The sequence below is a fragment of the Coptis chinensis genome, unplaced genomic scaffold, assembly GCF_015680905.1.
Source record: "Coptis chinensis isolate HL-2020 unplaced genomic scaffold, ASM1568090v1 utg73_pilon_pilon, whole genome shotgun sequence".
NCBI classification, from domain to species: Eukaryota; Viridiplantae; Streptophyta; class Magnoliopsida; order Ranunculales; family Ranunculaceae; genus Coptis; species Coptis chinensis.
This window is the reverse complement of record NW_028238182.1, coordinates 40486-54438: the sequence shown is the minus strand read 5'-3', so window position 1 is coordinate 54438 and position 13953 is coordinate 40486. Positions and strand designations below refer to the sequence as shown.

The 13953-nt window shown below is 37.8% G+C and overlaps 3 protein-coding genes across 4 annotated transcripts; all 3 read left to right on the top strand.

The window, feature by feature from the left end:
* The first annotated feature begins 2029 nt into the window (after positions 1-2029).
* Positions 2030-4742, top strand: LOC147472770 (endoglucanase 3-like). The gene is made up of 6 exons (XM_086588228.1): positions 2030-2270; positions 2450-2953; positions 3221-3370; positions 3502-3613; positions 3894-4057; positions 4177-4742. Exons 1-6 carry the CDS (start codon positions 2055-2057, stop codon positions 4507-4509), a joined length of 1479 nt encoding a protein of 492 aa, XP_086444354.1. The 5' UTR covers positions 2030-2054; the 3' UTR covers positions 4510-4742.
* A 1326-nt stretch (positions 4743-6068) lies between these two features.
* Positions 6069-10831, top strand: FRS11 (FAR1-related sequence 11). Its single transcript, XM_086588197.1, has 4 exons — positions 6069-6254; positions 7920-8932; positions 9311-9754; positions 9905-10831. Exons 2-4 carry the CDS (start codon positions 7958-7960, stop codon positions 10526-10528), a joined length of 2043 nt encoding a protein of 680 aa, XP_086444323.1. The 5' UTR covers positions 6069-6254; positions 7920-7957; the 3' UTR covers positions 10529-10831.
* Positions 10832-10915: 84 nt separating this feature from the next.
* LOC147472768 (uncharacterized) lies at positions 10916-13484 on the top strand. 2 transcript variants are annotated; one of them, XM_086588199.1, is made up of 3 exons: positions 10956-11192; positions 11359-11517; positions 11623-13484. In XM_086588199.1, the coding sequence occupies exon 3, from the start codon at positions 11750-11752 to the stop codon at positions 13244-13246; it is 1497 nt and encodes a 498-aa protein (XP_086444325.1). In that variant the 5' UTR covers positions 10956-11192; positions 11359-11517; positions 11623-11749; the 3' UTR covers positions 13247-13484. The 2 variants fall into 2 exon arrangements, with proteins under 2 accessions (XP_086444324.1, XP_086444325.1); XM_086588198.1 differs by lacking the exon at positions 11359-11517 and having other exon boundaries at positions 10916-11192.
* Positions 13485-13953: the final 469 nt, after the last annotated feature.

Here is a 13953-nt window from a genome sequence, read left to right as displayed (position 1 = left end):
CAAGAGTACTGGAACGTGATTTATTTTATGTATCAGAGTACTTGGATAAAGAGATGTATGTTGTAGAACTATTAAGTTGCTGTCTACAGGCGGTGTCCAGAATGGAAAACTTCCTAATCTGGAGGCATTTGGCTGTTCTAAATGCTCAAAAGTCAAAACTATTGAAGCTGTAGGCTTGTTGCAAAATCAGCCATTACATCAGTAAACATGCGTAAACTGCAGTCATAAAAGGAAAGGAGCAGTAGCACTTAAACTTGGCTAGAAATAGCCAAAGAATCAACGAGTAACAATATTGGTGGCCAACCAACACATATTTTCACCTATCAATCCATGTCAACTATGTGTATCATTCTCACCAGACTAGAGTTTGGTTACCGGCGAGTGGGGAGCCGATATTTGACCGATTCTGAACGTGCATAATAAAAGAAAAAGGTAATCTCAAGTTTGGTCGTAAAGCATGGGGAAGAAAAAAATGATTATCCAAACAAAATAGAATCAAAATGAGACAACGAGCCTTAAAAAATGAAGAAAGCAATGAACTAATCAATTTAAAAGCTTTGGCGCCGATTGCTTTGCGTGATCCAGGGTCTCAAAGTGCGCCATCTACGCCTCCTCTAAGCAGTCAAATTGAAAGATATTGTGGTTCCTGTATACTTGGGAGTAGTGAAACTAATAAACTTCATCAGAAAATTCACATCTTCTTTTCTTGCCACTTACTATATAAATCATATTTCATTGTTCAAAATCCCAAAGCAATTTAATAGCAAAAAATGGAAACCTCTGAAAATTAATTGCATAAAATTTAGAGAAATGAGTAAAATGAGCTGCCAAACATTGCAAATGTTCACCACCTACATACACTATATTCAGAGTCTCAGAGAGATGCCTAACTACTAGGAGTATATGATCGATGTAAACATTTAGTTTCAAAAGGTAGTTGTTATCTTCCGGGTTTTGATTATTTTGCTTCAACAAGACAACAAGCAGACCAAAGGTATGTAGCTTTTCACATGGACGAGGCATTTGTAAGCTAATGGTCGGGCATGAACCAAACAAATTGCAAGATCAGTTTCCTATTGAGGAGTGTAGTTGTTCTAGCACATCATGTCAATGAGTCAATCTCCAGCAATCAAAGTGTATAAAACTCATCATCATTGATTCAAACCAACCACAGATTAATTAATGAAATGCAGTAAATATTTTGAATATCATCTACTATAGAAAAACAAGACTTTCTCTAATGAATGCTATAAACATGCATGGTTTTGGGTTGGTTGGAATAACGTTGTGTTTCTCGGACACAATAACACTTTTAGTGGTTCCTGGCCTATTATTCGGCTACAAATATTTGTGATATGTTAACTTATATCCTTCTGTGGATATAGATAAAACATGCGTTATTTAGCTTTAAAAATGGCACTATGTGATTATTATGGTTAATGAACACCTTGTTTAACATCATTAGTATGAAAGTAAGAAAGATGATGCCTGACACAAGAGGTTTAAGAATTATAATGTGCCCTTTCAACTTTGACCTCAATGCTTTCATGTTCCCTTAAGCAGCAAATTAAAAGTTAAGGAAAAAACAATCTTTTTTCTACCATCTCTTTTCTAGGCAGTATATTGTCACATTGTTGTAAGCTGTAACTATGAACAATCGAAGTTTAATAGACAATAATGTTAGAGAAAAGAAATATATATCGTAGTCATGCATCTATATTGAGTTGTTACCGCAACAGAAAACTTCTTGATATACATAAACTTTGTGCCAGGGCAGTTTCTAAATGGCCTCTACATGTATAATAATAAAAGGGAGTGAAAATATGGCATGAGCATGAAGCATTTATATGTTTTTACAGACTGGGGGTGGATTAAAGAGGTTGCTTGATTAACATTTAATCCATTAATAAGAATAGTTGCAAACCCAAGAGAAAGGATGCTTTTGAGTAAAAAGCCTGATTTTGCGTTAGTGATAATTGGGATTCCCAACTTTTCTATATATAAGCATCATAGTTGGATCCTGCTATGTACCTAAAGTACTAACTGTATTACCTATGGATGAGGGAAGAAGGGGAACTTCCAAGTCTCTCTTCTTCCTACTTTTATTTGTTTTCTTCTTTGGTGTTCAGATTGATGGGCATCCCAACTACGAGGATGCTCTATCCAAAGCTATCTTATTTTTTCAGGGCCAAAGGTCTGGAAACCTTCCCCCAGATCAAGAACTCACATGGAGGTCCAATTCCGGAATATCTGATGGCTTGGCTGCACACGTACGTCATTGTGTTGCTGTTTTTGTTTACTTCTCCCTTAGTAATATCTTGCATTCAGTGCTTATTGCTTAAAATCACGAGTTTCCTTCCACATTGTCTTCATACTAAATATTCAGTTTATACGGAGAGTGTTGTAGCTAGACATTGTATCTCTAACATCTTCTTTGTTGGATATTTAGGTTGATCTAAGAGGCGGTTACTATGATGCTGGAGACAATGTTAAGTTCAACTTCCCCATGGCATTCACAACTACTATGTTGTCATGGAGTACATTGGAATATGGTGGGCGCATGGGGAGCCAGTTAGGAAGCACTAGAGGTGCCATTCGGTGGGCAACAGACTACCTTCTCAAGTGTGCTACAGCTACTCCAGGCAAGCTTTATGTAGGAGTTGGTGATCCTAATGCTGATCACAAGTGTTGGGAGCGGCCAGAGGACATGGACACAGTTCGAAGTGTCTACTCTGTCTCTGTAGGTAATCCAGGCTCTGATGTAGCAGGGGAGACAGCAGCAGCGCTCGCTGCTGCGTCCATGGTGTTCCGTAAAGTTGACCCTTTATACTCAAAGTTGCTCCTGAAGACATCAAAGAAGGTAATGCAGTTCGCATTGCAGTACAGAGGTGCATATAGTGACTCACTTGGTTCAGCTGTGTGCCCGTTTTACTGCTCATATTCAGGATACAAGGTAAGAAGTTTATATGTATTTAACATATTTTGTCAATATTTATATCATGTAATTGTTTAAATTTTCAGTCAACTAAGGCATATATGGTCTAAAAGAAAGAACTTTTAACATCAACATTGAGTAAAGGGGCACTAACTGAAAAAATGATCTTATTTCTATTACAAATGGTTAAAATCCCAATGTAAATGACAATATATTACCACTTTTCTTTGAAGCATAAACGATTATTCTTTTGTGGTTAACATTTTTGATTGTTTAAATTACAAGGATGAGCTAATATGGGGAGCTGCTTGGCTGCTAAGGGCAACAAATGATGTTTCTTATCTCAATCTATTGAAATCATTAGGGGGTATTGACGGAACTGATATCTTCAGTTGGGATAACAAATTTGCTGGAGCAAGTGTTCTTCTATCAAGAGTATGTTTCAAGAAAAATAGAGAAACATATCATACATACAGTTGTGATATGAAAGTGATATGTGTCTTAATAGGAAGCTGACTAAATTATCATCGACCTAACAGTTTTCATCTTTCTTTGATTGGATTTAGCGAGCTTTGTTGAGTAAGGACAAGTCCTTTGAGCAATACAAACTGCAAGCCGAAGATTTCATGTGCAGAATTCTACCGAACTCTCCCTCTACAAGCACACAATACACCAGAGGTATAAAAGGGTCATTGCATTATCATAATTTGGAAACTAGATTGAAGATCACTGATCGGTGCTCAGATACCACTAAAATGGTTCCAACAATTCAAAACTAATACAAGTTTGGCACTTAGAGACCAAAACAACAAGGCAAAAAAATGGAAACAAGGTGCAATTATTGTTCTTTAAGAGAGAACATAGCCACATAGGCCCTTAAAACAAGTTATATGTAGTCCACTGCTCTTAGTAATTTCCATCCAATAACTAGCTAATGATAAAATGATCTGAATTGCAGGGGGTCTCATGTACAAACTAAGTCAAAGCAATCTTCAGTATGTTACATCGATAACCTTCTTACTCAATACATACGCAAAATACATGCTCTCTGCACGCCGAACTTTTAATTGCGGGAACATGTTGGTCACACCAAGCACCCTGAGGAACCTAGCAAAGAGGCAGGCATGTCGTACTTACATATGTTTGTGTATACGTAAAGAACGCATACACAAACACCTGTATACATATTACTGGTACTTGGTGCATGAATTTAAGACTAACCATTGTTATGTCATGTGCAGGTTGACTATATTCTTGGTGAGAACCCCTTAAGGATGTCATATATGGTAGGTTATGGACCAGACTTCCCACGGAGAATTCACCACAGGGGATCCTCTTTGCCCTCCTTAATAAGCCACCCACAAACTATAGGATGCGATGGTGGATTTCAACCATTTTTCTATTCATCCAATCCTAATCCTAACATCTTGATTGGTGCTGTTGTTGGTGGTCCAGATCAGAATGATTTCTACAGAGACGATCGTACTGATTACAGCCATTCAGAACCTGCCACATACATCAATGCTGCTCTAGTTGGGCCTCTTGCATACTTGGCAGGGAGCTATAAGACTTGAGAGAGTGATTGAAATCATTGCATGCCGCATGAACCTTCCTTGGTCTTTAGTCTTTAGTGTAGCTTTCAATGGAAGCCCTGCAAGCGCCCTGCTAAGAAGAGGTGGACAGTGTGAAGAACTAGGATATAGGCGAAAAATTTGTGTGCCTGCATTGTTAAGTTATTAGGAAATGTATCTTGGTTCACGTATTAATCCAAAGGAATGAAATGATCCAAGTTGTTACAAATGCTTAACTCATGTGTGATGGTGTAGTAATCTTAGAGCTCCCATGGTCAATTTCCATTTTTTTTACTTGAACAAAATCAAATGATTATTTCAAAGAAAATAACATTTGTTTTGATATTGCCTTCCTACGAATGAAAGGTCGAAAGAACCTGATTAGACCCATGTACATATTCTAACGAAAATACTTCACAAATTAATGGGTTAGCCGTTAGTGACAACAATTTTGCAAGGTACTATTTGACTTATTTGTCATGTCCTTCTAGGCATCTTTGCAGACGAAGACTAGAAGGTAGAAAAGGTAGTACAAGTCAAAATTTGAAGGGAAGAGTGCTAGTGCAGTGTGTTCCATTTCTGCTACCCAAACAAATTACTTGCCTCATTTAATTATGATGATTGCTGAAGAGAGCCTTTTTACCAATTATCAAGTCCACGCCCCACTTTTGTTTTTCGCTAATGTACTTTTGGACAACGCAATGTGATTGTATAAATAAAACCTGGTCGGGTTAAGTAAGGGGAACTTGAGATGGCTCAATTTCTTCAAGGTGTAAACTTTGTACCTCTTTCTTTACTAAGTCATTATTTTTCTCCCTCTTTTCACATCTATGTAGGTAGTATTTTCCTTCTTTTCCATCGTTTTTGTGAAAAACAAAGTGAAGCTGTCCAATGCAAAGGTGAATATTAATCTCGGACGGGATGTTAGATTCCGTCTGGACGTAAAAATCGAAAAAACGCTCCGGAATGAAACATCCCATCTGAAATTTAAAAAAAAAACCGAAAAAAAATTGAAAAATCATACGAGACCGAATAAAACATTCCGTAAAAAAAAACCCATTTAAAAAAACACACACACACACGAAGTTCACAACTCAACCATTAAAAGAGGCCCGTTTTGACTCAAAAAAAAAAACATCTTTAGCGATTGATATCAACCTAGTATCAAACACCAAATTCCAAGAATTTGGTATTTTTCAACTCAATGAACTACCAAACCAAACACCTCGGTTGAAGATTTCACCACGCGCGGTTTTATTGAGTGGTTTGGGAAACCCGCCGGAGATTAGGAAAAAAAAAAATCAAAAAAGTTTTAGTATTCACGGCGGTTTTTGCATTGGGCAAATGTTTTGGCAAAAACCATGTTGCTTGGTGTTTTTTTGGTTCAAAATTTTAGTGTTTTTTTGGTTATTATGTTAAAGATGAATAAAGTCACAAACCCACCCTAATGACTTGCATTGGGAATGCTCTAAAAAGTGTTGGTCTTTAGAAAGTAGCATAGCATATATACATCTTAATAAAAAGTCGTTGCATTAAAGAGAATTGGAGCAGCACTGAATCAACTCTCAGGCGCAGGATAAGAAGGTGCACACGTTAAGCAGCAAAAAGATAAAAACTTGGCAAGTTAGGGTTCCTCCTTAAAACTTAACCACTGTCCTCAACTGCAATTTAGTTTTCTTCAGGGACTTCTTTCGCATTTTCCAGAAATTTCCTCAATGAAGGAATTTGGCACTTCTTTCCTGATTCTGGTAAGCTTTTAACCAATTTCTCTTATTATTTTGGTGAAGCTCACTCTTAAAACTGATAATTATGTTGTCTCATTATTATAGTCTGGTAGTGTAAAGCTATAAACACCCCCAGACATCTAGTGTGTATTGACATTTAGCATTTTCTACTTACCTGTACAAGCTTGTATAGTAAAGAACATATTTTTATTGACAACAAAAAGTATGCTATTCATAGTTGATGGACTTGATGAAATCAATGCAACTGCGAAACGATAGGAGGTACATGAAATAACAAATGTCGTTGCAGGTGCCGACTAGCAAAGTCGGTAAAACTTTTGGGTGATGATACCAGAGGTCTGGGGGTCGAACCCCGCCAGCATAAAATAGTTACTGATCTTATTTAAAACAGGCTTGCCAATAAAAAAAAAAAACAAATGTCGTTACTGATACCTTTGGCAATATTGGATATTTTAGATACCATGTATATAAGGTAGTCGATTAGTGGAAATAAGTGTTCGTCTTGTAGGAAAATAAAGCATATTAAACCTTTCGTCTGATAATACCCACGGTGCATGCTAATAAAAGCTAAAATCTAATTTCCTTATAAAAATTCAAAGGATAACTTACTTTTTTGTCTAAAATTTAAACAAAGAGTAGTTAAAAGAATAATTGTGGAAGTTGTATTACAACAGGAATAGAATGTTCTGGGGTTAAACTAGTTTAGTAAAGCTTCAGTTAGCAGCAATAGCACTATCAGCAATCTATCTCTTTAACTTGAACAACATAATGGAATTAAAGACTTTGTAGCAAAGATTTATATCTTTCATTTAAGTAGCTTCAGTAGTATTTCAGTAAGCAGCAATAGCGCTAGTCAGACGTCTCTTGCTCTAACTTGTATATGTAACATATAGTGGACTAACTGGAGTTTCCAACTTTGTAATGGGCTTAGTACTTAGTAGAATGAGTGTACATTCTTACTTCTGTTCATCATGTCTAATTGTTAGGCATGCTTATCCACTCTGAATACTACCAAACAAGACAATGATAGACTGAAGTATGTCTAATTATTTTATGAAGCTCCAAATTTAAAAATCGTACTTAGTAAGTTCAGAAAGTTTTATTTGATACTTCTATCATAGAATGATAATTGTTCCTTGCTTCTTTACCATAAAACACATTGTCCTTCTATTGTTGTTTGTGAAAGCTTTCTAGGCTGACAAAATTTTGCCATCCTTTATGATGTTATCTTCCTTTAGCTTGTTCATTTGACTAGGGTATCTATAGGTAGAGTGTGATATTCCCATATGTAGCAATAGTCTAGTGTGCTTGAAACAATGAATTCAAATTGGTAATAGTAGAAAAGAACACTGAACGTTATCTGATGGTCAAACTGGTTGTCATTAAGTATTTGATCAACTTTTAGGTAAGTTTCTGAGAGCTTATTTGCAACTTTCATATGAACTCAAATTTTGAAGAGACTGATTGGGACCACTAATGTTTGAAGCATCTTCCGTTGTGTATTGAAAATGTTGTAAAGTGGAGAATGCAAAAGTGCTTTTTGGTCTTAAAAAAATGTGACTTAGTAAATACATATCATGGCTTGTACTTGTTCTTGATTATCTTCTTAAAGCCGTAGTTGTTTCGCTGTTTCTGAATGTAGTTACAAACTTGCAATATTTGGTACAGGGTCTTGTTTTGAGTCAGTGATGAGCCAAATATGAGCAATGTCTGAAGAAACCCAGCAGATGATTGAAGCATATGATGAGGCTTCTGAGAGATCTTTGTCATTGGACGATACCAGCAGCACTGAGGAATCACTAGATAACACCAGACAGTTTCTTCAACTCTCAAATCATGTCGTTCCATACATTGGCCAGAGATTTGATACTCACGATGCTGCATATGAGTTCTATAGTGAATTTGCAAAGGCATGTGGTTTCTCAATCCGGCGCCATCGAACAGAAGGGAAAGATGGGGTGGGCAAAGGACTCACGAGAAGGTACTTTGTTTGTCATCGAGCTGGCAACACTCCAATGAAAGCATCAAATGAGAGTAAACCTCAGAGGAACCGCAAGTCGTCACGTTGTGGCTGCCAAGCATACCTGCGGATCAGCAAAACCATGGACTTAGGAGTCCCAGAGTGGCGTGTCACAGGCTTTACTAACCACCACAACCATGAGCTGTTGGAACCAAACCAAGTCCGTTTTTTACCTGCATATCGCACAATTTCAGAGGCTGATAAAAACCGTATACTCATGTTTGCAAAGACTGGCATCTCTGTTCAACAGATGATGAGGCTGCTGGAGCTGGAGAAGTGTGTTGAGCCTGGTTACTTGCCATTCACAGAAAAAGATGTTAGGAATTTACTTCAAGCATTTAGAAAAATGGATCAGGATGATGACACTGTCGACTTGCTAAGAATGTGCAGAAATATCAAGGACAAAGATCCAAATTTCAGATATGAGTACACTATTGATGCTAACAACAGGTTGGAAAACATTGCATGGTCGTATGGGTCCTCAATTGAATCATATGAAATCTATGGTGATGCCGTGGTTTTTGATACAACACATCGCTTGACTGCCTTTGATATGCCACTTGGGATCTGGGTTGGCATGAATAACTATGGCATGCCTTGCTTCTTTGGTTGCGTGCTCCTACGGGATGAAAGTATGCGGTCCTACTCATGGGCGTTAAAGGTAAAAGTCTAATGAATAAATTGCAAATGGACCATAACTTATATACAACATGTGGACCCTGGACACAGCTCTCTGGCCAATTTGGTCAAAATAGCCTAAAGCCAGACTGACTATTTTAAATTGCCAACAGTTAGGAAAAATACTTCACTGGATGATTAGAAGTATTTGTCAGTTTGGGTTTGTTTGTGCTAGGGTCCAATTTAAGAGATCTCCCAATCTAATAGTACTTATTAATTTATTGGGACCATGGTGAGTTAGGGAGAGTTTTCAGTTACTGACAGTAAAAATGTCGCGTATCGATTTAAGTGTTAAGGAATCAAACTACTCTCTCTCCCTAAGTAATTGGGATATCTAATATTATATCTTTAATTATGACAGGCATTCTTAGGCTTCATGAACGAAAAGGCTCCACGAACAATCCTAACTGACCAAAATGCGTGTCTCAAAGAGGCGATAGTGGATGAAATGCCAGGAACAAAACATGCACTTTGCATATGGCTTGTTGTGGCAAAGTTCCCTTCTTGGTTCAATGCAGTTCTGGGAGAACAGTATACTGAATGGAAAGCTGAATTTTATAGGCTATACAATCTGGAGACAATAGAGGACTTTGAACTAGGATGGAGGGAAATGGTCCATTCTTATGGACTGCATAGCAATAGGCATATTGGTAATTTGTTTGCCTTACGAACTCTTTGGGCACTACCGTACTTAAGAAGCCATTTCTTTGCTGGGATGACTACAACTACCCAATCTAAATCAATCAGTGCTTTCATCCAACGGTTCTTGAGTGCACAGACACGGCTTGCACATTTCGTTGAACAAGTATGTCTTTCTCTCTCTCTCTCTCATGCGTTGACATGAGTCAACACATCATGTACATATATGTGTTGAATTATTCTTTGTAGCAATTGGATAGTTTATCTGGCCTTTGTTGAGAGTTTTGACCTGTTGTTACTCTTTTTGGTGTAAAAGGTGGCTGTTGCTGTTGATTTTAAAGATCAAGCAGGAGAACAACAAACGATGCAACAGAATTTGCAAAACATTTGCCTCAAAACAGGGGCCCCCATGGAATCCCATGCAGCTTCAGTTCTGTCTCCATATGCTTTCTGTAAGCTACAAGAAGAACTTGTCTTAGCTGCGCATTATGCCTCATTCCAGGTGGAAGATGGTTGTTTTCATGTGAGACACCACACAAAGCTAGAGGGGGGTCGCAAAGTGATGTGGGTTCCACAAGATGGAATCATAAGCTGTACTTGCCATCATTTTGAGTTTTCAGGAATCCTCTGTCGGCATGCCCTTCGAGTCCTCTCGACAGTTAACTGCTTTCAGATCCCAGAGAGGTATTTGCCCCTACGCTGGCGTCGAATAAATACATCTCCAGCAAAACTCCTCCAGCCTACCCCAAATGATCATGGAGGGCGAGTTCAGGCACTGCAGTCAATGGTATCGACTCTTGTTACTGAATCAGCCAAGTCAAAGGAACGCTTACAAATTGCAATGGACCATGTTTCCCTACTTTTGTCTCGCATAAGGGAGCAACCAGTTTCAACACAATCTTCCACAAGACTGTTAATGAATTCTGGTGGAAGTACTTAATGATGGTATTATTCCTTTATGTCTTATACAGTCCCAACAGGAACTTGGAGGCATCCCATAGCAATAAAAAGACTTGAATGTGTTATTTTTGCTGGGGTCATGTACATGCAGTGCGGTGAAGGATCAAGATAGAAGTGTGAATTTAGACTTGGGAGGCGTAAGTTTGTGGTTGTAAGAAAGTAGAAAAGGCTGCCCCCAAAGATTTTGTGTTAATTTTTGTACTTGTAATAGATGTGATCATAACAATGCCTGTTTCTCCATACTGGTCCAACATTTACCTGAAATTTAAATACTTGTATCCAAGTTCCTGGGCCTAATTCAGCAGACCAAATTTTAAACTATATTTTTTGTCCAATATATTTTTTGTTCAGCATATTTGGTATGTTTGGGTTGGAAAACTTTGATCAACTTGAGCGTTGGTCCAAATGTAGCAGCAGCACATGGTTTTGATATACTAGAAATAGGACAGAAGAAAATTTTGTTGTCTCCATCTGAAAACAGAGTGAAGCAAAAGACAGTCAGACAGAGATCTTATTATGATGATTTGAGCTCCACACCAAACACTCATACACACATCTCTATTTCTATCTCTCTTCCTCCTCACTCCAACAACTACTCTTTGCTTATGCTTCAGTTTAAAGCAAAGGACACTTGAACATACTAGGTTTGTTTCTTCATTTCAAACATGGTTAGCTTTTAAAGTTTGGTTCTTTACTTGTGATTGTTACTTTTTAACACTAGCTGAGTCTATAATACTTGTTGTTAAATTGGTTTTTTTCTTAAATTCGTTTAAAGATGTGAATTTTGATGAATGCTTTTGGTGTTTGAAGTGGGTTTTGGTTGAAAAACAGCTGTGGACTATTGTTGATAGACACTTTAAAATGGATTGGGTTTGCTTCCTTTTGGATAAAAATGTCTTCTTTTGCTGGATTCTTCTAGTTTGCATTTGGAATGTGAAGATCAGGGGTTTTCGTCTTTGGGTTTCTATGGTTTTCATCTCATTCTCTAAAGATCAGGCGTATATTGCTATTTTATATTAATGCCTTAGTAGTTTTGTATCATCATGTTGATATATTTCATGCCATTTGCTTCAGGCAACCTGAATAACCTGAAGCATCCCCTGAATAGATTAGTTCCAGTTGAAAATTTGGGTTGGATTTTACTTCTTGCTCTAATAATCAGTGGAGGGTTCTGTAATTTGGGGTTAAAGGCAAATTCATCATGTTCAAGCGTTCTCCTAGTAGAAATCAGAGATCGAAAGGGTTCAAGTTAAAGCATGGTTTGCAGATATTTCTGTTACTTGCTATTTGTGTCTGGTTGCTTTATCAAGTCAAGCACTCCCATGATAAAAAGATTGCTTTTGATAAGAGCTCTATGGAGCTCTCGGAAAAATTAGAGAATGAGCATGAAGTTATAAAACTTGGTAGGAAGGATCTCCATCCTCGGCCTGAAGAAAAGAATTCTGAGAGTGAAATACAGCACAAGGAAGAAGAAATAGAAGGAGATGAAGAAGAAAACAAGCCTGACGAAGACGAAGATGAAAAAAACAAGCACGAAGCTGAAGAAGATGAGAGCAAACCTGAAGAAAATGACGAGGAAGGAAAAGAGTCTGGAGATGATGAGTTAGATGAACAAGATCGAGAGAAAGCCGAAGAGGAAGCTGAGAGGGAAGGGGATTTTGTCGATGATGAAGAGAAGGGGAAGAAAGAGGAGACTGATGATGGAGAAAACGAAGAGAAGGAAAGACAGATGGAGAGTGTTGGTTCATCTGATGATCAAGATCATGACAGAAATACACAGGAGGCACGAGAAGAAAATTACAAGCGGGATGATGCTTCTAGTGCTGTGGTGCGGTCTACTCAAGATCTGAATAATGAAGCTGAGGATCAAAATTCAGGAGAGTCGATTGAGAAAGAGCTGGCTAGAAAGAATGAGTTGGAGCTGGATGATAAAACTAACAACACCAAAGAAATCAATTCTGATCAAAATAATTCAGAAGAAAAAGCAGTAGCTGTTGAAGAGATTGAAGGTAATCAGAACATAAATGTGATTGCCAGTGAAGAGAAGGAGGATGATGGGTCTCAGACAAACTCAATGGTAGCAGAAGATGTTGTTCTACCGAAGGCAAGCAATATTTTAAAGCCTCAGAGTGTTCATACTCTTAGTTCAGTCGCACAGAACGGAACATATATGAGTTCACATTCAACAAGAGATCTACCTAATGAGATGGTAACTCTAAAATCTAATGAAGGTGAATCAAAGATGCAAATGGCTGTACATAATCAGGCTGAGAATGCTGGCATCGCTGCCAAGACAGAGAACTCGAATTCTGATATAGGACTATCTACTACAAATGAGAATGCAGATGTAGCTCATGGAGAATTTTCAGATGCATCTAATAATGCTGAGACAGTTGTGCAAGAGGGACAGACCGAGAAATCCAGTTTAACCACTGGTGAAGAGAGCTCTTTGTCTTCAACGAGTAATGAGATCAAGTATGGAGCTCAAAGCGAGAAGGCTGAAACAGCCAATGGAACATTTGAAGGAGATAACACAGAAGCATCTTCATCCACAACTGAGAATGCACATGTAATTCAAAGCGTAACAGACAACTCTACCCATCCCCATGAAGAAGTGGCTCAGAGCAATCTGGGGAACTTGACAGAGACTGAGAGTAAAGGAATGGACAATGAAGATGCAGCACTGAATGATAACTAGAGCTATCTTCATCGTGTGTGCTGTTGTATCTTGTATCTGCTTGTTTCTTTTCCTGGTAATCAGCGAAAATGGGGTAATGCCATCCAATTTCAGTATTAGTTAGGTGTATACCTTCTTTTGAGTTTGTTCAGTTTGTTGCAACAAAAAGTGTGTGCTATGCAGTTTGAGAAATTTGGGATGTAAGATATATCCACATTTGGTGTTGATCCAATTGCACATAAAATATTATTGTTTGATAGCCATGCTTTTAAAAGGTACTTGTTAGAATGTAAGAGCAAGTCCAATGGAGTGCTAAAGGACCATATAGCACCACCCCAAACACCAAAATGTTATTCCAATGGGACTGTTAGAAGACTTATAAATTTGGTTGGTGTGATAAATCCAAATTTGTGGCCTTGTCTAACAATTGGGAGACGGAAGATATAATTTATGCCAAAAATTGTGTCGTCTGTCCAAAAAAAAATCGACTTATAGTTGCAACTCGTATCACTTTAGCACCTCAAAGTTAAGAAAGAACATTGGAACAGTTTTAAGGTTTTTGACTAGACAAAAACTTTAATAAGCCTGTGGAGTGAAAGTTCTCGTGTTTGTCAAATATCAAGAGATCAGAAGGGCCAGATTTGGAACTTCTGATCCAAAAATCAGATGACTCGTTCCTATTGTTCTGTACTATGGCTGAAAATCTGACATCATCTGTGATATACTCA